This window comes from Sturnira hondurensis, unplaced genomic scaffold, assembly GCF_014824575.4.
Source record: "Sturnira hondurensis isolate 20B ecotype Veracruz unplaced genomic scaffold, ASM1482457v3 Scaffold0015509, whole genome shotgun sequence".
Taxonomy (NCBI): domain Eukaryota; kingdom Metazoa; phylum Chordata; class Mammalia; order Chiroptera; family Phyllostomidae; genus Sturnira; species Sturnira hondurensis.
This window is the reverse complement of record NW_028088140.1, coordinates 819,597-845,180: the sequence shown is the minus strand read 5'-3', so window position 1 is coordinate 845,180 and position 25,584 is coordinate 819,597. Positions and strand designations below refer to the sequence as shown.

The 25,584-nt window shown below is 36.5% G+C and overlaps 1 protein-coding gene across 2 annotated transcripts in view; it reads left to right on the top strand.

Annotated features, from left to right (window-relative positions):
- Nucleotides 1-2,640: 2,640 nt before the first annotated feature.
- Nucleotides 2,641-25,584, top strand: part of ZC3H11D (zinc finger CCCH-type containing 11D) — a 30,079-nt gene continuing 7,135 nt past the window's right edge. The window contains exons 1-7 of one of the 2 annotated variants that reach the window (XM_037064639.1): nucleotides 2,641-2,667; nucleotides 3,003-3,123; nucleotides 16,468-16,626; nucleotides 17,579-17,656; nucleotides 17,738-17,851; nucleotides 20,017-20,127; nucleotides 23,228-23,335. In XM_037064639.1, the coding sequence (XP_036920534.1) occupies nucleotides 2,656-2,667; nucleotides 3,003-3,123; nucleotides 16,468-16,626; nucleotides 17,579-17,656; nucleotides 17,738-17,851; nucleotides 20,017-20,127; nucleotides 23,228-23,335 (703 nt within the window). In that variant the 5' untranslated portion in view covers nucleotides 2,641-2,655. The remainder of the gene's footprint in view (nucleotides 2,668-3,002; nucleotides 3,124-16,467; nucleotides 16,627-17,578; nucleotides 17,657-17,737; nucleotides 17,852-20,016; nucleotides 20,128-23,227; nucleotides 23,336-25,584) is intronic. The other variant, XM_037064640.1, reaches the window with a different exon arrangement.

The window sequence follows — 25,584 nt, the reverse complement described above, 5'->3', positions numbered from 1 at the left end:
AAATTGTGAAATACTTAATAATTTGAAGTTATGAAATTATGAACTAGTTTACATTCATATTCAATCAGAACATTGAAAGAAAATACTTTATTTTTACTAGACATTTTTGGTTAATATACTAGCATGATTAAGAGAAGTACTGCACAGTATTGACTAAGGTAAACTAAGCTACAGTTACATGTGAGGTCATTTATGATGAGCAAACAATGGATTTGGTAATAATGAGGAAAATTCTGGAAGTTTGAGTTTGTGTGCTTACTAGCAACCGCTTACAACATTTCTGGAAAGCTAGAGAAGGTATCTTCTAATTTAAATTTCTTTAAGAATTACCTATTGTGTAATATACTGTCAACAGAAGGTCAGTTTTAAAGGAATACTACTGATAGCCTGAAAGACTGTGGAAAAGAAAGTCTTTTCCCCCTTACACTCTGATAGTTCTTATATTTGTGTTTCTGCAATTTTTATTAAAAAACATTGGATTAGCAGCACAAGAGTTGAAAATGGCAGAAGTTGGGAATGACTGCTATTTCTTTTTTAATTCCACATGCATAAAGGTAAATATTATACAATTTATAGTACTTCACATGTTAAATCTTTTTAGAATGAAGGACAATACGGCAATAATTTCTATTGCTGAATCAAAATTTACTAATTTTGCATAAAATATCTTATAATTAAAATCCGAAGTAAAAACTTATCTTGTATTTTTGATATATTGAATGTCTCTGGGGAAATTTATGATGATTTAAAATATTTGTTTGAAATTACCCTCATAATGCCAGCTACAGGCCAATGGCTTTTTTTCATCTTCATGTGGCACTTTTGCCTGTATTATGACTTTTGAGATATCAAATTACTAATATGAAACATTATATGATATATCATACTGTTTTGGTTAATGCGATTTCAGTCATATGAATGAAAATAAACCCAGGTCATTATCAAATTTAGTTTAAAATCAGATTGATTTCTTATTTGAAATTTATTAACCCAGGTTATGAATTTTCATCCTTCAAAAATCTGAGTAACAACACATATTTAATATCATAGAAAAAGGAAAAGGAGTAATATAAACAAGTTAGCCAAATATGAATTAGGTTTGTAAAGTTAAATGGAAACTTTATAAACTTTATAAAGGAAAAACATTTTAGTCTAAGAGATTAGGATTAATGGATCACAATGAACCAAATAAATGTAGAAGCTCAGTGTGTGAAGCTTCATGTTAATGCCAGAATGAACCCAGTGAAAGACAGGACATGTCTAGTTTAAGGTATTTCATCTTTGCTAGGAAACCTGAATGGAATCAACCTCTTTAACCATTAGAATTAGATTTACTTCCATTGCCTATTACCTTATGGTTAAACCTTGGGATGAAAAATAATAATAGGACTTTATGTGCTATGTGGACAGAGAGTTTTGTCTGTTTCATTGCTAGTATCTGCAACTATTTAGCTGGGACTGATAGGGTAGAAAGTTAAATAAATAATTAAATAAATAAACAATTGCAATCACGATACTGTAGCTCACATAATTTTCACCACCATCTGTGAGGAGGTCGTATTATTACCCTTTTGCCTATAATGAAACTGAGGCCTCATGGTGGGGAGTAACATACTGACTGTGACTGTGGACCAGCGATTGAGCCAGTAGTTCAAACACTGGTTTATCTAGCCTCTTCACACTACCTTGTAGTATGAGTACCTTGTACTGCTTTAAAAGATCTGCTTTTTAAATGGGCGTGGAGATGGGAATAAGTGGATGGTTAAAGATAAGAAATAATCATGGGATGTGTCAAAATGGGAAAGAACTTAATGATCTGTTTTTATTGTATGTTACCTACCTCTCTGCCTGAAAAACCTACAGTTTTTCCACTCTGGATCCATGTGTAAAAAAGATAAAGAATAAAAAAGGTTATAGCAGCCCATTAAAATAATCCACATCTGCTTTTGCTTCTGTTGGTATAAAGATATTGGTGTGTATGTTTTGGCACAATTGTTTTCTCTTTGTAGACCAAAGACATAAAGCACATTTAATGTAACATAATGTGATAATTACTTAAGATGTTATAATAATCCAAAGTTTAAGCTCCATTCACTTTCCTTATATAAACACATTATCTTTGTAGACTAAGAAAACATTATTTAATAAAAAAAAGATTAAATAATACAGATCATCTCTACAAGTACAATATGACTTGGAAAAAAATATCTGGCTTCTGACAGACAATATCTTGTCTGTCATTGGCTTGTGATAGAAGGTATCACTGGTTTCATACATTTATCCTGAGTGAACCATATGGATTAAATGATTATAAAAAATAACATTTGATCAATGACTTGTGACAGGAGGTATTTAATTAGATTATATTGTAAATTTCTCGCTAAAAATATACTAATTTGTTAAATTTTAAACTTGTGGCCTTATATTTATGGTATTTTTAAATTCTAATTTGATCTCATATTTTCTTTAATTGGTTAGCAACTTGTTGTTGTTGAACATTAATGTTAATGTATTGAGTGTTCTACGCTGTTTACTTCTTTCTTTCAGGGTTCCCAGTGCCGATTCCGACACTGTAAAAAGGCCCTTGGCAGTGACACTGTGTGCTCATTATGGAGAGAGGGCAAATGTTTAGATCCACTTTGCAGATTTAGACACATGGAAATGCAGGTAGAATGACTCAACATCATTATGTTTGTTAAAATGGTCTCCCTCCAGTAACATTGAACTATTATAAAACAATAGAGAAAACATTTTTTTCTACTCCTTAATTTTGGGCATTTTGTGCTTTGCTCAATTTAAAATCTTAGGAAAATGGAGGAGTATGTTTTAGGAATAATCATTGCATCTTTTAAATAGCAAAGCTTAAAAGCATTGAAAACCAGGAAACACACAGAATCCTGAATCACTAATTACTATAGATGTTTTAGCTTTGTGTTGTGTTGTAGCACATAGTTTTTATTATGACATCTGATCATTATATGTCTCCCACCTCCTTTGTTTAGCAAAACTGCAGTATTTCATGCTTCTGGGAAACTCAACCTCTTGGTTGTGTGAAGATCAGTTGTATCTTTTATCACAGCAAACCTCGAAATATCAATGGATTGTTTTTGCCACCAAGTAGCAGTGAGTATATTTTGAATAACATGAACATACCATATTAAAATCTGGTTTTGGAGTAGCAGCATAGAATAAAACATTAAGCAAAGTATGGCATGGAGAGCAATATGGATTAATATGATTTAATACCCAGTGGATGACTTGGGAGGATTCTATCAAGAATCATGAGATAAAGTCATTATCTCATGATAAAGTCATTAAATCATTTAGAATGAGCCATCTAGTAGCTAACAAGATAAAGTGAACAAAGAGCAAGTTAGACTTTCTCTAACTTTGTGTATCTACAGTGGATTTTACTCACCAGAGTAGTAGGATGACTACTAACCTCACTAGATAGAAGGAAACTGTGTCCCTGGGAAGCATCACGCAATTGGGGCCAAGCTCAGAGGTCATGGCCTCACTGTTTTCCCTTTGAATGTACAGAAGCTGACCTCATAGGTACGGACAGCAATGGCTCTGTTTTGCACATTTCTGTTTCCAGAAGAGCAGCTATGTGTGGGGTTCTTCCTAAGATTAAAGTGGTAGAGAAAATATGATCCCACTCCTATAAAACTATGGCACAATTCAATCCAACAACATGATACTGAGAGCCAACTGTGTGCTTGAACTTCACACTACGTTTGGGGGGTTGGGGAAGATTCAGAAGACACCATAGACTAAAACAGTTAATGTCAACAACCTTGCTTAAGAAATTAAGGGGTGTCAGGTTTCCCTGATGTTTTAGTCATTTCACTCTCCTGTTACAGAATATTTTTTGTGATGGAATAGTAGTTCCAGAAATAAGCCTACAGGATATAGGATCTTGTGATTTGAAAGTTTGGCTTCAACTAATCCTTGGCAAATGAATAACTAAGAATTAGTTCCCCTTATTGTATTCTTCTGGAAAATTCTAACCTTATAATATTCATCACACATGTGTTAGCTTAATCAGTGTTTCTCTTCCTCACTAAACTGTAAACATTATAAGAATGGGGATCATGACTAGTTTTTTTACAAATGCTTTGCACAGTATCTTGGAGCTAGTTGCTCATTAAAATTGGATGTATAGAGAGATGACTGGGCGATGGATAGATGACTACTGAAACGTAATCTACTGGCATGAAAGTTTTGCACCTACTAAAGGGGTCAATTAACTCGACCCCTTTTGCATACATTTAGCATGATCTTTTTCACGATGAACATTTTACTAAATTATTTATGTCTGGTATATATCTAGTTTGCTTCCTGATGGTCTATGGATAAATTACTGTCTGTCAAACCAGCTCTTTCAGGATAGCAGGAAACAAAGGCTGTGTGGCTGGACAAAGAAAGGGTAGAATGTGTAACTGACAATTATTTGGATACCAATTATAAGACATTCTCTGAGCTAAGTTTTGCAGGGATACATGCTATTACATCATCCCTAAACAGACAATAATGAGGTCAAATATAACATGGCTTTTCTAGAATTCTCGATTTCATCAACAAGCGTCTGGCTGAGCCTGACTCTTCTAGAAAGCTTTCCCCTCTCCTAGTGCAGTATATGCTAGATTCGGGCACTGGGACCAAACCCTTCCCCTTAGCACTTGGCCTCCATGTGAAAGGGAATAAGCTGTGTTCATAGGATGCTAACTCCCCACCTCCTTCGACCTCCTTTCTTCTATCTAACAGGGACAACCGGGAGCCACACACTCATTTTACCCCCCACCACAGCCTTGTCATGTCCACTTCTCTGTTTTGAATTCACCAGAACTTATTCCATTCTGCCTTTATTCCTCTTTGTGTCAGCTTGTCTCGGAAAACAAAATGCTCCTTTGTGTTTCTCTTTTACTCTTACATTCTCTGTGGCACCAGATGGGGGGTCCTCCAATTCAATTTTATTCTGACATTTGGGAAAGACCCCACAGGCCTTTACAAGCTAAATCCCAAATGACCTCCCCTTCTTTATCAATTCCAAGTTCCTCACAACTAACTTGGCTACAATTTGAGGTCCCCATGATTTCTCTCATTGAATTGAATCATTTGCTAGAACTCAGAAACCCTTGCTTGTTTTTTCCAGTTTATTATACAGTAAGTATATCATAAAGGGTACAGATGAACAGGCATGTGAAGAGATACACAAGACAAGGTCTGGAAGGGCTGGAGCACAGGAACTTCTGTTCCTGTGGGTTTGGGGTGTGCCACCTTCCTGGTGCGTGGGTATGTGCATCAGCCTAGGAGCTCTCTGAATTTTGTACTTTGGGTTTTTTTTATGGAGGCTTAAAGGACTCTACTTGATCTGGCGCTCTGGTGCCTCTCTGAATTTATCTCCCCAACTCTTCTACTTGCTCATTCTGCTCAAGCCACACCAGTTTCCTTGCTTTTCCTAGAGCATGTTAGCGCGCTCCTACTTTAGGGTTCTTGCATAAAATCCACTTCTCTCAACATCTTCATGGCTAATTCCTTTACCTCTTCTTTTAATGAAGTGTATTCTGAACACTCTTTTCAAATGTAATCAGCCTTCGAGCTCACTTCCTACACATGTCTTATTTTCCTGGCCTTTCTGTACCTCCTTTTTGCCATATCCCTTATAATTTTCTTAGATATAATATAATTTCCTTGTTTTCTATACATATTGCTCATTGTCTGACTTGTCTCTTTAGAATGAAGGTTCCATAAGAGCAGGAATCTATCTTTGGTTCACTGATGAATCCCAAGCACCTAAACTAGGAGTGTAGTTTTACCTTTCACATAGTGGCCAGTTATACCCTAGAAAGTTTTGAACACTATGTACAGAGGTTGGCAAAAATAGATTTCCAGTTGTGAATCTGCAAAACACAGAATTTATTCTTATTTTATTATTTATTAAATTATCATAGTATTTATTTCTATATACTTGCTTTTGCCTATCCGTGTATTTGTGTTACACAGGCACCTTTTTTCCTCTGTCCAGACACATCTCTGTGCTCTAGGATAGCATATTCAGTGTTTAGACTGTAGGAATTACCAAGTTCAGTTAAATTACATGTTAAACTACCATGTCACCTATTCACTTTGGGAATATTTCAATACCTCAGAAGTTCTGATTTGATCTTTTGTAGACCTAATATTTCCTACAATATTTCCACCTATCCACCAAGGTCCATGTCATCCAAAACTGAGACCATGAATTTTCTCACCTTAGACAAAGATTACTGCATAAAATGGTACATTTATCAAAGTCTTCCTTTTTATGTTTCAATAAGTGCAAGTGATTGAGAAATTCAGGTAGGATTACGACAATTCTTTGGTAGCAAACTATGTAATAAACTGTAACTATCAATTCACATTGCATTGTGCAATGTATGAGTAATTTTGGCTGTCAGGTTAAATAAGATAAAATTTAGACATTAAAAAGTGCAGCCTATGATAATTTCTGAGGTCTCTGATCAAGGCATTAAGACCCATCATGTGGTTCGTGTTAAGTGGGTGAGTCCAACCGCAGCAGTGCTATCTCAGTAGCCAGGTATGCTCTTCCCAAAGGAGGCGCTTGCCAAAAGTGATTTTTCTTTGGTTGATTTGCTGTTGTATGTTATCTTTAAACACTAACTGCAGTTTTCAAGAGACCTACTTTTTTTTTTTAGTCTGAGGATATAAAAGTTTTTCAGTTTAAACTTTAATCTACTAGAAAATTAAAAAAAGATTTTGGACTCTTTTGAAAGAGACTTCACTTAAATGTTGTTAAACCAGACATTTTAGAAATAGACCAGATATTTTAGAAATTAGGATCACTGTGGTTATCATCTCCAAGTTTAAAAGCAAAGAGCTACTAAGCCAAATGATAGTGCTTAGGAATTACCAAACTCAGTTAAATTACGTGAAGAAAACAGAAATCAGTTGATATTTGCTCTGATTATAAAAATTAGGTGGGCATTTCTGAGTAAATTTTATATTTTCTTTGCAAGCATGGCAGATATTTTATCTTTCTCCCAGGATATGCATTAGATATTCTCAGATATAACTGTTTACTCAGAATAACATTTCTTCTTAATGAAACCCTAATTTTTGCTAGGGGAGAATTTGTTCAAAACACAGTAGCTGACACATTGAAGCAATTGTTCTGTAATGAATCAGATATTTGATTCTCCTTATTCTACATCCCTGACTTATAGATGCCTTGGGTGACGATGTGGACACTTTAAATACACTCTGCATCAGCTCATTTCAGAAGGTCTTGCCTAAGCAAATATGTGTCCATGACCTTTTTATCCTAAGTCTTGAATAACCATTGTCTAATAAATGGCTTATAAATAGGTTAATAAATACTTTGATTTGAATATATGCATCAGTAAAAGACTAATTTTTGGTGTGTGTGGGGGGGGAGCGGAGATTAAGACAGCGAGACAATTAATTGTTAATGATTATAAGAGAGAAACACTGTTTAACTCAGTTCTTTCCTCTTTGGGGGAGGAGAAGAGGTGTTGAGTAAATGCAATAGCCCAAACAATGTTGGCTTTTGAAACAATTTGTGTTTAAATGGGTGACTCTTCATCCTGACCAGACACTGTGTTTCTTCTAAAAGTGGAAAAAAGTAAAGGCAGGTACTCGAATATTAGTCCTCTGCTCCTTTGTTATGTCTGAAATCTCCATACACTTGCTTTCTGGGACAGTATTAACTGAAATTTTAATTACAATTTTTAAAAAATGCAGTAGGGTTATCAGAAATGGGAAAATCTCATATTTAGTGTTTTCAAGTAATCTCTTATATTAAGCACTTTCTTTACATCATTAATATTATTTATTATTGTTTTTAAAATATATTTTATTGATTATGCTATTATAGTTTTCCCCCTTTTTTTCCTCCCCTTTACTCCCCTCTGCTCTGCACCCCCTGCCCACCAGCATTCCCTCCCCTTAGGTGATGTCTATAGATCGTACATGTAAATTCTTTGGCTTCTCCATTTCCCATGCTATTCTTAACCTCCCCCTGTCTATTATGTACCTACCATTTATGCTTATTCTGTGTACCTTTTCCCCCATTCTCCCCTCTCCCCTTCACGCTGATAACCCTCCATGTGATCTCCATTTCTGTGACTCTATTCCTATTCTAGTTGTTTACTTAGTTTATTTTTGTTTTTGTTTTTAGGTTCAGTTGTTGATATTTGTAAGTTTATTGTTATTTTACTGTTCATAGTTTTGATCTTCTTTTTCTTAGATAAGTCCCTTTAATATTTCATATAATAAGAGGCTGGGTGATGATGAACTCCTTTAACTTGACCTTATCTGGGAAGCACTTTGTCTGCCCTTCCATTCTAAATAATAGCTTTGCTGGATAGAGTAATCTTGAGTGTGGGTCCTTGCCTTTCATGACTTGGAATATTTCTTTTCAGCCCCTTCTTGCCTGCAAGGTTTCTTTTGAGAAATCAGCTGATACTCTAATGGGAACTCCTTTGGAGGTAACTGTCTCCTTTCTTCTTCCTGCTTCTAGGATGCTGTCCTTCATTTTAATCTTGGCTAATGTAATTATGATGTGCCTTGGTGTGTTCCTTCTCAGGTCCAACTTCTTTGGGACTCTCTGAGCTTCCTGGACTTCCTGGAAGTCTATTTCCTTTGCCAGATTAGAGTTCTCTTTTATTAGTTTTTTCAATTTCTTGCTCTTCCTCGTCTCCTTCTCACACCTCTATGATTTGGATGTTGGAACATTTAAAGTTGTCCTAGAGGTTTGTAAGCATCTCCTCATTTTTTTTGAATTCTTGTTTCTTCATTCTATTCTGGGTAAATGTTTATTTCTTCATTCTGCTCCAAATCATTGATTTGAGTCCCAGTTTCCTTCCCTTCACCATTGGTTCCCTGTATAGTTTTCTTTGTTTCACTCTGCATAGCCTTCACTTTTGTCTTTATTTTTGTGACTGTACTCAACCATTTCTGTGAGTATGCTGATTACCAGTGTTTTGAACTCTGCATCTGATAGGTTGGTTACCTCTTTATCACTTAGTCCTATTTTGGGAATTTTGATCTCTATTTTCATTTGGGCCATAGTTTTTGTTGGCTTCTTAGTTGTAAGTGGTGGAGCCAAGGCATGGCAACCCACTTGGCTGCATTGTAGCATTGTATGTGGGTGAGGGTCAGAGAGGAAACAATGCCACCTGCTCAGCTCTCAGCCAGCTTTTAGTCACTTCCCCCACAACAGACAAAGAAAGTGGGCTTTTGGGGGCTGATTCCTGGGTGGGTAGGTTTGTGTACATTTTAGCACCCTGTGGCTCTCTCCAACAAACTCTCATGTGAGGCTGGGAATCTATCCCGCTGCCCCAACCCTCATAGGTTTTTACAGTCAGAGGTTTGGGGGTCTTTATTTCCCCATGCTGGAACCCTGGGTTGTATGGTTTGTCTCACTCCCCAGTTGTTCCTCCTGGTTTATCTGCACACAAATGTGGGACCACCCGGTCTGCCAGCCACCACCTTGCCATGCATCCTCTCTGCCCAGCTGCCCATCTTTACCCTTCCTACCAGTCTGGATGAATGTTTCCTCTTTAACTCCTTGGTTGTGGGACTTCCATACAGTTTGATTTTCTTGTTTTTAAATTTGTTGTTCTTGATTTAAAAGTTTTTTGTTTTTAAATTGGTTGTTCTTCTGGTTGTGTGAGAAGACAAAGAGTATCTACCTAAGTCTTCATCTTGACTGGAAGTCCTATTTAGAAAATTCTGTAAGTTTCAGGGTAAAGGATTAACATAAAATAATTGATTGTATATATATGTGTGTGTGTGTGTGTGAGCAATAAATAAACTGAAGATAAAGTGAAAAAACCCACTTACAATAGCATAAAAATAAAATATTTATGAATTAATTTAACTAAAAAAAGTGCAAAAATTATATTCAAAATTACAAAACATTCTTGAAAGTAATTAGTGAAACTTTAAAAATTAAATAATGTCCAAAGTTTATAGGTTGGCTTTATTGTTAATAGGTCAATACTCCCCAAATTAATCTATAGATTCAATGCCACCCTTATTAAAAACTCAATTGACTTATATACAGAAATTGACAAGCTGATTCTGAAATGTATATGGAGATTCAAGGGACCTAGAATAGTAAAAACAACTTGGAAAATAAAAGACAACATTGTAGAACTCACACTTAATGATTTCAAAAGCTAGAAATTACAACAAAGCTGCAGTTATCAAGACCATATGATACTTGCATAAAATATAGATATGTAGATCAAATGGATGAAAGTGGCAGACCTGAATTAAATCAGTTTAAATCAGTGGCAGACCTTTAAATAAATCAGTTTATGGTCAATGGTTTTTAACAAAGGTGCATGAACCATTTGTTAGGGGAAAAATTTGTATTTTCAACAAAGTGTGCTTAATAAAATAGGTGGCCACATGAAAAAAGAATTAATTTGAACTCATTCCTTACATCCCACAAAAAATTAACTTAAAATACACCACAGACTTAAATGTAAGAGCTAAAGTTATAAAATTCCTGTAAGACATTTTAGGTCATACAAACCTTCTACAAGATACTACAAGAACAAGAGGGACTTCTGCCAAGATGGAGGCATAGGTGGAAACACTGTGCCTTCTCCCACAACCAAGTTTGAATACAACAAAGGTTTGGAGAGCAAAGACACAGCTAAAGAACAGAAAATTGAATTATACGGAAGTCCAACAACAAGGAACCATTCAACCTGGACGGTAAGAGGGGCGGAGCCAGAAGCAGAGCAGGGTGGGACAGGAAAGATCCCCCCAACCCAGGCGCACAGGCAGGCCGGAACCAGTTGGGGTGCAGGGCAGACTGACCGTGGTCGCGCATTCGCGCGCGGGGAGACGAAGTGCTCAGGCCCCAGTGGTGGTGGCAGCTGTGGCACCTATGGCGGCAGCAGCGGGAGGTGGCAGAGGGGACTGGCATTGCTCCTCTTTGACCCTGCCCCCACATACAGCGTCACAAACCAGCGACTGAGTTGCCCTGCTCTGGTGAACACCTAGGGCTCTGATCCTGCGACGTAACAGGCACGAACAGCCCAAAAGATGGCGCACGAAGAACTCAAAGTCCCAGAGCCGTTAACTCTAAGCAACCAAGAGATTGCCAGCCTCTCAGATGCATAGTTCAAGACACTGTTTATCAGGATGCTCACAGAACTGGTTGATTATAGTCACAAATTAGAGGAACATATGAAGGCTAAACTAATTGAAATGAAGGGAGATGCACAGGATACCAATAGTGATGGAAAGGAAAGTGGGACTCAAATCAATGGAATGGACCAGAAGGAAGAAAGAAACATCTAACCAGAAAGGAATGAAGAAATGAGAATTCAAAAAAAATGAGGAGAGGCTTAGGAACCTCCAGGACATCTTTAAATGTTCCAACATCCGAATTATAGGGGTACCAGAAGGGGGAAAGAAACAGCCATGAGTGGAACACTTATTTGAACAAATCATAAAGGAGAACTTCCCCAGTCTGGCAAAGGACATAGACTTCCAGGAAATCCAGGACGCTCAGAGAGTCCCAAAGAAGTTGGACCCAAGAAGGAACACACCAAGGCACATCATAATTACATCAGCCAAGAGTAAAATGAAGGAGAGAATCCTAGAAGCAGCAAGAGATAAGGGGACAGTCACCTACAAAGGAGTACCCATCAGACTGTCAGCGGATTTCTCAAAAGAGACCTTACAGGCAAGAAGGGGCTGGAAAGAAGTATTCCAAGTCATGAAATCCAAAGACCTACAGCCAAGATTGCTTTATCCAGCAAAGCTTTCATTTAGAATGGAAGGACAGATAAAGTGCTTCTCATATAAGGTCAAGTTCAAGGAGTTCATCATCACCAAGCCCTTATTATATGAAATGCTAAAGGGACTTATCTAAGAAAAAGCAGATGAAAAATATTAACAGTGAAAGGACAGCAAACTCACAGTTATTAACAACCACACCTAAAACAAAAGCAAACCAAGAGGACAGCTAGATCAGGAGCAGAACCATAGAAATAAAGAACACATGGAGGGTTAGCAACAGGGGAGTGGGAGGAGGAGAAGGGGGGAGAAGATACAGAAAATAAGTAGCATAGATGGTAGGTAGAAAATAGATGGGGGAGGGCAAGAATAGTAGGGGAAATATAGAATCTAAAGAACTTGAGACACGTGGTTATAAACTAAGGGGGGGAGAATGGTGGGGGAGGGAGTATGCAGGTAGAGGGGAATGAAGGGGGGAATAGAACAACTGTAATGGTATAATCAATAAAATATATTAAAAAATAATTAAATTAAAATTTTTAAACAAATAAAATAAAGATACTAGAAGAACAAATATTCAAAGAACAAATAGATTGAATTTCATCAAAATTAGAAACTTTTGTGTTTCTAAGAACACTACCAAGAAACTGAAAAGACTGCACATAGAATGGGAGAAAATATTTGCAATCATATATCTGATTAAGAACTTATATATATATATTTTTAATATTTTATTTATTTATCTTTAGAGGGGAAGGGAAGGAGAGAGGAAGAGAAACATCAATGTATGGTTGCTTCTTGTGCATCCCCTGTTGGGAACTGGCCCCTGGCAGGAACTGGCCTGCAACCCAGGCATGTGCCCTGACTGGGATCGAACCTTGATCCTTTGGTTCCCAGGCCCATGCTCAATCCACTGAGCTACACCAGCCAGGGCTTATATTTAGAATATATAAAAATATCTTACAATGCCATAATGTAAAGACAATTCTACTGCAAAAATAGGCAAATAATCTGAATAGACATTTCTTAAAGATATACAAATGGACCATCAACTCACAAAAAGATGCTTACCAATTATAACCATTAGATAAATGTACATTAAAAGCTCAGTGTGATACCACTTCACACCCACTAGGATGTTTAAATCAAAAAGATAAAAATAATTGAAAAGGATGTGCAGAAATTAAAATCTTCATACATTAAAGATAGGTATATAAAATTGCACCAATTGCTTTGGAAACCAGCCTGGCTCAAGAGGTTAAACATGGAGTCACCATATTCCCAGCTATTGCACTCCTGGACAGGAGGTTTGTTTAGAAGTCATATAACATAAGAAATAGAAGGTATAAAATACAAGAAACATTGGACACAAGACAATGCTGCCTTAGCCCCTTCAAAATAAGCATCCTGGGACCTCACACAGTTCTCCCATTCTCTATCAGCAGCCCTCTCGTAGTTTTCTGAATCTCATCAGCAGTGAAATCTCTTCTCTTTCAAAGGTGATTTTAGTTTTGGGAAAAGCCAGACATTGCAGGGTGCCAAATGAGGGCTGTAGAAGGGCTGAGTCACTGGGTGATTTGATGTTTCTCAAAAAAAAACAACAAAAACCTCTGCACAAGACATGGTGCATGAGTGGATGCATTGTCATCGTGAAGCTGCCAATCACCAGTAGCCCATAGCTGGGGCCTTGTGAATCATCCGAATAGTTTCCATGGAGGGATGTTCAAGCTCAACATGAAATTTCATGAATATTTGTTGCTCTACTTTCTCAGTCATTTTTAATACTATGGCCATATAGTACACTTACTCAGTGACATCTACTACCCTCACTGACTAGTGCAGTGAAGTCTTCACTGTTCATACATTCCAGTCTACTCTCCTTGGCTACCAGGTTATGTTGAAGTTGTGCAAACCATTCTTATATTAACAATGGCTGGACTCTTTCTGGATAAACCTTGTATATCCAAGAGATGTGAAAATATATATTGTCACAAAAACTTGTACATAAGTGTTCATGCCATTATTTATAGACGCCTAAAACAGCAGAAACAATCAAAGTGTCTATTCTCTGACAGCATGGATAAACCTTGATAAACACTATGGTAAGTGGAATAACTCATGTACAAAAGACCACATTTCCATTTACGTGACATACCCAGAAAGGGCAAATCTATATAAACAGAAAGTATAGTTGCTTGTGTAGGGCTGGGAACATTGAAATTTATGAGGAATGACTGTTAATGGGTATAGGTTTCTATTTCAGGAGTGATCAAAGGTCCTAAAATTGATCATGGTGATAGTGGCATAACTTTGTGAATAATCTAAATACCATTGAATTGTACACTTAAATGGGTGAATTGTATGGTATGTGAATTATAACTCAATAAAACTGTTAAAAATGTGACTCTAACATTTATTGTTTTGAATGTTCAATGAAACTTTTCTTTGGAGCTAATGCCAAGTCTTGGGAATATACAGGGTCTGGCACAAATAATGCCCCTGTTTACAAAATCTTTTATTGCAAAATCATAAGCGGTTGTTTTGAAATATAACAATAACACTCAAGCACATCATGTAACATTTTAGGTGAAATGTTCAAATTAAAACTATAAATTATTACACCCATATCATTACCCTACCAACCATACTCACACAGGAGTTACTTCTGCTGGACCCTGTACCTTGAGAACAGCTAAGAAGCTTTGAAGTCATGTTTCTACTTTAGAATTTTTACTAGTGCTCTCTTTTAATTGATGTTGTTAGACTTTCCCTTAATAGTGACATGTACTTTAACAGTGGTCCAGAAATGAAAGAAGCAACTTTTTTCAACAAGGAATTTTAACTACTGCCATGCATTTGAAATCAGAACTTCCAACATGGACCTCAGTAGCACTCACCATATGTAGCCAATACAAATGACTAGCCACCAAGTGGCTTCAACAACTCAAGTTTGTAATTTTGTAGTTTCATAGTTTAGAAATTTGATGTAGATCTCTCTGGATTAAAAGTAAGGTATCTTCAGTGCTGCATTTGTTTTAGGAACCCTGACATAATATTTCCTTGCCTTTCCCATTTTACAGGCCTTTTGTATTTATCTTGTCTCATGTCCCCCTTCTTCCTTCTTCAAAGTCAGCATTGAATAGTCAAGGCTTTGTAACATTGCATCACTCTTACCTAGCTGCCACTGTCACAGTTTTGGGGCTCTCTTCCTCTGCATCTCTCTTCCACTTTTTTTTCATGTTTTATTCATTTATCTTTAGAGAGGAAGGGAAGGAGAGAGGAAGAGAAACATCAATGTATGGTTGCTTCTTGTGCATCCCCTGCTGGGAACTGGCCCCTGCCAGGAACTGGCCTGCAACCCAAGCATGTGCCCTGACTGAGAATCGAACCATGATTGTCTGGTTCACAGGCCCGCACTCAATCCACACTTCTCTTCCACTTTTAAAGATCTTTTGATTACCTTGGGCCCATCTAAATAATCCAGGATAATCTGCCAGTTTTAAGGCAGACTAATTAGCAGCCTGAGTTCTATCTGCAGACACGGGTTATGGATATCTTTGGTGGGGGGCATTAGTTTGCCTACTGCATAAGGATTTTCTCCTGGTAAAAATGTGTACACGTTAAGGTAATGGAGAAAGCCCTGTGGGTTCATGGGAGTTTGATTAATCACTAAAAGAGAATTTCTTTTTGGGCAACGTGCTTACAGTAGGGGTTGGCATCAGTGAAAGTGCACCTTTATTTTGCAAAGGGGAGAAAGGCTATTGTGAACTCAGGCTTATTCTTAGAAAAAAAGAATTTTATGGTGAAAATGGAAGTGGAAATTGAGGATCTGGAATAAGGTTGATTACTTTCAAATTGTTGGGATGGAATATTCACTGAAAGGCTTCCCATGGCCCAGGACCCCAGTTAGGTGATTATTGATTTAGGGCGGTAGTTTCCAAACGTGGCTGCCTTTATAATTACCTGCGACACTTAATCCATAGTATCAGATCTGTAGGCTTTAATCCAGACCCATTGAATCAGAAATTTAGAAAGCAGACACCCAAAGATGACTTGAAAATTCTCTTTAGTTTATGCTGATAATTAGCCAGATTGGGCAAATATTGATTCAGAAAACAAAGGAAGTTGAGTTAGGAATGATAGAAGATACATGTGCTCACTAGCCACTTCTATTATTTATTGGTTAGTTTTGAAGGTTACAGAATATTTCAATATGACCTAGAGCTTTGGCCAGTCTAACTCCTGTTTACCCACTAGAGAAATCTGAAAGTACGATTTTTCTTACTTTCAAATAATTACTCCCAAACACAGAAAACTAGAACCATTGGATTTTTTCCCACTTTTGGACACACAAAGTCTGCCATCATCAGCTAACCCTTATATGAGCTTGCCTTTGTTAGTTGGTAGTGACATGATCAGTTGTTACATTTTTATCCTGCAGATCTACTGTAAGAATGCAGTATTGCTTGTGATCAGTTTGCATTTATACTAAAAGTGTGATATACTAAGTCATGGTTGTAATTACTATCTAAAGCCTATAAAATAGCATATTTTCCATGCCTTATAGGCAAAATGTTGATGTTTTGTAAGTTAAATAAGTTTTTCATAAACATACAGTGAATCAGGACAATGGTTGATCATTGAATATTTTGATACGATTGAAATGTTGCATTTTCTCTGTAGATAGTACACTACAGAAGGAAATTCAGGATGGAACTCCACCCCTGACTCACAGTCAAGAACCTCCAAAACCTCAAGAGACTCTTTCACGACCCATTCGCCATCCTTTAGTTTTAAAAACTAACTTTGAAGAAGAAGAGGAGGAAGGAGGTGAGCAAAATGGTTAGTGAACTTTTTCTCTGATTTACAATGCACATTCAAAAACCTCACAGTATTTTCTACACGTTTACTTAACTACTGGGGTTTTATAATGTGATATATAAAGCAGATTTGATGAAGAATAGCTTTACATTTATTAAGTATATTAAATTTATTATGTTCTAATTTGTTTTATGTCTACACACATTTATTATTTGGATTGGGAGGTCTTTTGTTGTATGGCTGGGAGACACATTTTCTGTTTAAATGTGTACAGTCACTTGTAGGGATACTAATAACTCCTTTTATTCATATATAACTTAACATTGATATATGTTTGTCCAGCTGTTTGTTACATGATTATGTCTGTCTGCTTCACATTTAATCTTTAGAGAGTTTATGATTTATAAAGTCCTATCAAGTAAACTTTGCAAAAGTATGAACAAGATTAAAACCTAGTTATTTTCTTCCTTGTCTATCCTGTTCCTCCCATGTTAAAACAGCGCTGTGGCACCAACATGTGTATGCAAGACAAACCTGCTGAATAATACACTCTCTCTCTGTCTTTGCCTCGGAATGTGTCCTTCTATGGGCTACAGGCCACCATAGTTTCTGTGCTCAGGAATGCATAGGACCACATACTCTTGTCTTTGTCTGCTGTAGCTCTGTGTCTCCCATACCCACCTGTCTCTCCAAATAAACAAATGTGATCTCAACATGTGAATCAGTATCTCCAGCTTAAGACACACAATGTATAGTTAGTCATTTCCCTTCTCTTGACTGAGTCTTTCTAATATGTGAAATGTAGAAATAAGAAATATTTGCCAGTATACAAATTATTGATGTAAAAAATTACAGAAACAAAATAGTAATCCATCCATGAGAACAATGTTTGGATTTTTTTTCATTTTGGTTTATAAATTTTCAGATTATTTAGCTTTGGAACAATTTAATTTAAAACAAATATATCCTATAGATGCTTCTAGTGTATGGACAAAGACTCCTGAAGAAATTGAAGAAAAAAGAGCAATAAAGGAGATGTGTTATAAATCTGGTAAGCCATCAGACATTTGTGAGCATTCTAACATTTGATGTGACAGATATACTGACGACTACTTTTCTTTTGGGAAATTAGGTGAATACTACAGAATTCATACTCCCCCAGATAGTTCATCCTCAAAAAGCACATCTTCTGTGGCAGAAAAAGAGTTAGAAAAGCCTTTGGAAAATGGCAGCGAATTGCAAGAAGGTAAGGAATTAAATGGAAGCATTTCAAGGTGATGCATTAGATAGAGATCGTTGGTATGACTGGCAGTGAAATGTTAGAATTAAATGATAAAAAGTACATCAGAATTGAGAGTGAGAAGTACATTTATCACATGACCTAAATTTAATATAAAAACTGCTATTAATATAATTATATTTTCCCAGGAGCCACGAAATGAAAACTTCATAAACACATGCTGACACTGTATATATACTCCATGCAGTAATTCTGTACATAGTTTGTTTTTACCATTTTATTTGGCTGTGGAAATACATCTTTGTGTGACATAGGTGTAGATTTTTCTTTATGAATGGACAGGACAACTAGCCCTGAAATGACCTAAAGGAAATAGATACACAGAATGAAGTTAGAGGCAGAGCTAGGGTATATTTCTTCATTAAATGAGTGCCTTCTGTGTATCAGGCAATTTCGGTGATGCTGCAGGTGGATAATTCCAAAGCTGTGACCTTCATGGATCTTATATTTGGGTAAATCTGATTTTGCTGTTGGTGAACATTTTTCCCTTGCCAAGATAAGAACATTATTTTCTGGGTGTAAAACCAGGAACTCAGAGAAAAACCTATAGATGCCATAAGTTTATATAGCTTTTTTGCTGCTAAGATGAGTTTAAAAACAATTTTGGCAGGAGTAGAAATGATTTGAATCCCTTTGTACCTTAAAAATATAATAAAAACAAAGTGAGGAATGTCTCCCAGGATCGAGATAAGCACAGGATAAAGATTACAGTGCCTGTCTTTCAAGTACGTTTGTGGCAAACCATTCAAACCCGTGACGGTAGGTGGCAGCAAAAGAACATCAGATGTCGGAACCATTCAGGGAAGGACAGGATTGCCTACTTTACCCAGACAACACAAACAAAAAACCAAAACAATAACTAAACAAATATAAAGAAATCAAGTTAATGAATATTAAGTTAATGAATAATATTAACTCATCAAGCAATGACTATTTTAAAAGGTAGATTATAAAGACAATTCTATGCACTTTTGCTTTATGATTATGTTTATTGCCATTACTAATTTTTATTGTATTTTATCATTTATGCTATTACAGTTCCCCCCACTTTTTTTCCCTTTGCCCCTCTCCCCAGAGTCCCCTTCCTCCCCCTCAGGCAATCCTCTCATGTTGTCTGCATCCATGGGTCCCCTGGGTCATGTATATACATTCTTTGGATAACCCCTTCACCTTCTTTCATCAGTCCTCCCCTCTTTAAAAAGCTTTCCATTTAAAAATACAATTTCAGTTATTTCATGAATATACTTTACCCAGATATCCCCAATTGTTATCATTTACACGTGTGATTTTTAATTTTCTCAGTGTAAATATATGCATTGTTATTATTTTTGAATGGTTTGGGAATAAATTTCAGACATGATTCTCCTACATAAATCTTATGTAACTATAATATAATCAGGATTATATTTGATTATAATAATATAATCAAAATCAGGAAATTACCACCGACACAATACTACTTATAGATTTAAAAAAAAATTTCACCCTTTGTGCCATGGATGTCCTTTATAGCAAAATGAAATTTTTCCCTGGTTTAGAATCCAATTCAGAATCATGTTTCTTTAGATTTTCGTATTTCTTTTATTCTGCTTTTAATTGGCTATGGGAGCAGGAGCAGCGCATGGGAGAGCAATGGGGAAAATGTGGGACAACTGTAATTGAAAAATGATAAAAAATAATTAATAAATAAAGAAAAAATTAGAGATGTATAAGGAAAATGGTGACAGTTATGTATCACAGTATAATTAGCATTTTAAGTGAATAGTAAACTAATGCTTTTCACTTAATTTGTCCATAGTAAATACATATAAACAAAGAATTATAACAAAAATTCATTATATAAAAACATTAAATAATCTATATTATCCATACAAGATAATGTTAGATTGCTTAAGTTTTTGTCATTATTATCTACATAAGGGAAATCAATTTGCTTGACACTTTCCTGATAATTATACAATTATTTAAAAAATTCATATATTTACAAATTTATTGTTCATGTCACTGTATGAACAATACTTGCATTAACTTTTAGGCTTTTTGTTGTTATTACTACTACAAACTTATGAAAGCATCTAATGGTTCCTGGGTCATTAAACTCTTTTTTCTAGGGGATGGTCTTACAGTGCCAACAAAACTTAGCTCAATTGAAAGGCAAAGTGAGGTAAAAGCATCATTGGACAGGAAACCAAGGGCTGACATTGCTGCTTTTGAAAATGGAGGTGAGTTATGTTATTATTGGTCAGTTCTCAATATATCATTATATAATAAGTGAGTCTGAAATTTTTTTTATCACTAATTTTGTTTCATCAAAATCTATTTGACACTTTTATTGTTGCCTGTGTGTAATCTCCGTAAGGCCAGAAACTGTGTGCCAATCAGTTGCCACACATGAATCCCTGCAGTAGAATGTCTGGCACTCGATACGTTCTGTGTCAATATTTGTAGAATAATTAACTTTGTGTTTAGACAATTAAATGACTGGATGAATAGAAACATGTGGGGGCAACTTTGCCCACAAAGTCCCCCCCCATCAGCCACAGATGAAAGTGAAACTACCAAGACATGATCTGCTTGGGGAGGAAAGGTGGCCAGTCTCTCAGAGGAGAAAGGCCAAGAGCCCCTTCCTCAAGGGGCTTTTACTGGGTTTGTTTGCACAAGAATACAGGTAAGGGTCAAACAATAGATAGCAGTCAGGGTCAGATAGCTAAAGAGCCATAAGACTATGAGAAACAAACTTCTTGCTTGGACCCTTATCATTTAAATGAGAGCATTCTAAACAAAGCAGGTTTCACAGGATTTTACATATTCTTTCTTATGCCCAGTCACCCCGGATCCCGCTCTAGCAGCAAACAGCTACACCGCCTTCCCCATCATAGGTTTTTAGGCTTAAGTGGATTAGAACCAGAAAGTGCTTCTCCCAGATGAAAATGGGAACTTAAACTATGTCAGAATAGCCGAGGGGTGAGGGTCCATCACTCCCTCCCCCGAGTCCTTCCATGATGGCCTCCCAAGTGATCGTGTCTGGCTTAGGTTGCCCCTCCTCTGAGGGGTCGTATTCGTCATAGACTAACCGACCAAGCACTGAGGGCAGGGGACAAGCTTTGTTTCCTTAGTGGCTAGCATTCCAGAGGTTGCTCACTCAGCCTTAGTCATGGGGGGGAGTTACAACTCCTGAAACCAGGCAGAGCAGTTCCCAACAGAAACATAGTTAAAAAATTTACAGATGACTGGGAGTTAATATGCTGGAACAATGAACCAAGTTTAACCAAATACACTCAAATTGGGAAAACAAAATCTTGAATTGAAAAATTACGTCAAAACAAATCACAAACCTAAATATAAATCTTGAAACAATAAGTTACATAGATGAAAACATAAGTTCTAACCTAATGGGCCTTTTTAAAATTTGACCCCAGAGGCAAGGGAAGTAAAGGCAAAAATAAATAAATGGGGTGACATCAAACTAAACAGCTTCTGTACAAAAGAAACTGCCATCAAAACAAAAAGGCAACCAACCAAATGGGAGAAGATGTTTCTCCCAAACAGCTCTGACAAAGGGTTAATATCCAAAATGTATAAAAAACTCATACAACTCATATCAAACAGATAAAAAATCCAATTAAAAACTGGGCAGAGGACCTGGGCAGACACTTCTCCCAGGAAGACATACAAATGTCCAGTGGATATACAGAAAGATGCTCAACTGCACTAGCTTTTAGGGAAATGCAAATAAAAACTGCAATGAGCAACTACCTCACACCTATTAGAATGGCTATTATCAACGAGAAGTAATAACAGGTATTGGAGAGGTTATGGAGAAAAAGACATACTCATTTGTGGCTGGTGGGAATGTAAACTGGTTTAGCCACTTTGGAAAAGAGTATGGAAGCTTCTCAAAAAATTAAGAATAGAGTTAACATATGACAAAGCAATCTCTCTTCTGGGTATCTGCCCCCCAAATTTGAAAATGTCTATTTGCAAAGATATATGCACTCCTACATTCACTGCAGCACTATTCAGGGTGGCCAAGACATGGACACAATCAGTGTATCCTTTAACAGATGGTTGGGTAAAATGTGGTACATATACAATGATAATTATAATTTACTCAGGTATAAAAAAGATGAAATACAGACATTTGTGGCAACATGGATGGGCCTTGAGAATATCATGCTAAATAAAATAAGTCAGATAGAAAAAGTAAAGAACCGTATGATTTTACTCATACATAGGAGGTAAAACTGAAAGCAACAAAGGAACAAAAACTCATAAACACAGACAACAGAGTGGTGGTTACCAGAGGGAAGAGGGTGGAGAACTAGTAAAGGGTGAAAGGGGTCAAATATGTGATGACAGAAGGAGATTGGCTTTGAGTGATGGACACATAATGCAACAGACAGATGATGTTTCACAGAAGTGTACATTTGAAACCAATATAATCTAATCAACCAGTGTCACCCTAGTAAATTTAACTTTTTAAAGATGACTCATTAAAACCAAGAAACAAAACATCAAGGCATTATGGTAGGTTTTCTTTAAGTTGGAAAAGACCTGACATGATACAGATCGGAGGGGAAAACTATTTTCTGTGGCCACAATGTCTCGAAATAGTTCAGTAGTGTTTCTCAGCTAAGGTAAGACTCATGTTGAATTATGAGGAGTACTATAAGAAGATACGTATATGTGATAAGTCATTCGAAGTACTTAGAGGAGGATCTGACATGTAGAGGAACACTCCATAAATGTCATACATTATTATACTGGTTTCACTAGTTTCTGTACCAGGCAACCTATATTTGAGTGTCACCTTTAAAAAGGTTATATGTAACACTTATTGCATGTTGAGAAAGGGTGACTTGTGTGCTGAAGCATCTGGAAATTAAGTATGTAAGTACTTAATTTAGTGCAACTATGTATATTTATTCTGTAAAAGCAGAAGACCTTTAAGGAACACAAAAACTGCTTATGTATATCTGAAGATATTCTATGGAAGGTAAATTATATTTACTTTATCTGTAAAGGGTGGTAAAAGGTGGAAGCAAGGATCGATATATGTTAAAGGAAAAATAATTGTGTTGATTATGTAAATTTTCTTGCAATTAGCAGTATGAAAGTGTTCACACTGTGTATTCATAAACAGCCATATGCACATGTATCACTCTAAATGTATACAATATTGACACGGGGATGGTATCACTGAGAAGTGCTTAAACAAAAGTGGGCAAAACGGGTATTGCAGTGGAAGGTAATCCTGTACTGAAAAGGAGTTTTGTAAAACGTGCTGCCGTCACCGCCACTGACAGTAAGGTGTTGTCACAGGAGGTGACTGTTACATTCCACAGAGGATCCTATTTCTTGGAGTAGAAGAAAATAAAGCATCAATGGAAGAAAAAGAAATCACCCTGTCAAAATGTTCAAATGCTAAAGGTAATAAAGCACTTATAATTTTAAATAATCTCTAATTTGAATAGATACGTTAAACATAAAGTTTGATTTTTGTGGAAACCATATAATAGGCGAGATAATAAATAAAAATAACACTAAGTACACTAAATAGGGGTCGAGAGCCCCAAGGTTCCAGCCATGGTTCTGTCCCTACTTGTGTGACATTGGCACTCGGGCTGATGAGCCTGAAAAATCAGCCTGTTGTGCAACATCATTTCTAGGAGTCTTGCTAGTTCTGAAGTTACTGGTATTCTTAAATGGTTGTACCAAGTCATGTATAGTTTTTTTTCCAACGTTATACACTTTGTACAATTAAATTTTCTTAGAAAGCTTTGTCTGTGAACACTGTGAAGAGTTTTAATCTCAGGAGGACTTCCATGACTTCCCCATTTAATATTACAGACTATAGTCTGTGAATAACCAAGAGCTGTGATAATAAAACACATGCTCATAGTTTTATCATGCCCCTGCCATGCTCAGAATCCGCCAACTGGTGCCTCTCTGGTGGGCAGCTCTCCCAGCCACTGGCTGACATTACAGCGTCCTGTCATTAAAGGGCTTCACAAATTCTCTAAGTATTAATCAACTTCATCTGCTGTGTTTTCACTAATAAATGTGCTCAAGAATAGGAAAAGTCACTTGTAATCAAATTAAAGGATCATTATGGAAAATATATGTATATCTCTTTTCCTCTCTCTCTCTTACTTGGAGTTGGAAAGGTTTTGCCCAATCCATCAAAAACAAAACAAAACAAAACAAAAATTCTAAAGCTAAATAATAGTAGTAGCCATTACCCACATTTGGCTATTTAATTTAATTAAAATTAAATAGAACAAAAAGATTCAGCTGTTCAGTTGCACTAGCCATATTGCAAGTGTGCAATACCCACGTGTGACTAGGGATGGCCAGTAGAGACAGCACAGATTTACACTGTTTTCATCACTGGAAGGTAGCCAAACTTTGTTCTATGCTGCTCCGAAGCATAGAACAAAGTGAATGTTTTTACACCTACAATATTTTTGGAACCTCAATTTAAATTGGCATGTTTTATGTCAGATTGATAACATTTTAATCCTTTTGCATACTTATTAAAAGTATTGCCACAAGCCCTGGCCGGTGTAGCTCAGTGGATTGAGTGTGGGCCTATGAACCACACGATCGTGGTTCGATTTCCAGTCAGGACACATGCCTGGGTTGCAGGCCAGTTCCCAGTGGGGGACTCACGGGAGCAACCATACATTGATATTTCTCTCCTTCTTTCCTTCCCTTCTCCTCTAAAGATAAATAAATAAAAAATCTTTAAAAAAGTATTGCCATAAATGTTATTTAAATATTGAAGATAATAGCTGTATTTCTGGATTGTTAATGTTTTTTTTAGTAATAAATTTGGGGGACTCAGGGGAGCATTAGGGACTTTCAACAATGGATTCTAAAAATTAGCATACATGTGTACTTTTATATGTATATTTTAAAAGAAGCATGCCCATTGTATAGTGTGTGAAAAGTGAAATGCCAACTGAGACACCTCTCTTACTAATACTGACATTTTATTTTTTTAATTTGCTTTAAAAGATAACAAGGACAGTCCTTCTCCAAAGTGCTCCCTATCCACCCGACTAGCACCTACAGCCCATGTATTAGATGCTACTGAGAATATCAGTTTGAAGTACAGAGAATACCCCTCTTCAAGTGAGAGCTCTGTTTTTGGCCTTAGGCATGTTTGTTTCAGCATGGATTGGTTTTGCTTACTTGAAATATAATTTTTAAAAAGAAATTTAAAAAGAATGTTTTACAAATTATTCAGGATTAAGAGTTAAAGACACTATTTTTTTTCACTCTGGCAATGAATTGTGATGTAGGTCCAAGTAACAATATACTTTCTCACTATTTTAAGTTAGGAATTANCCTGGCCGGTGTAGCTCAGTGGATTGAGCGCGGGCCTATGAACCACACGATCGTGGTTTGATTCCCAGTCAGGGCACATGCCTGGGTTGCAGGCCAGTTCCCAGTGGGGGACTCACGGGAGCAACCATACATTGATATTTCTCCCCTTCTTTCCTTCCCTTCTCCTCTAAAGATAAATAAATAAAAAATCTTAAAAAAGTATTGCCATAAATGTTATTTAAATATTGAAGATAATAGCTGTATTTCTGGATTGTTAATGTTTTTTTAGTAATAAATTTGGGGGTCTCAGGGGAGCATTAGGGACTTTCAACAATGGATTCTAAAAA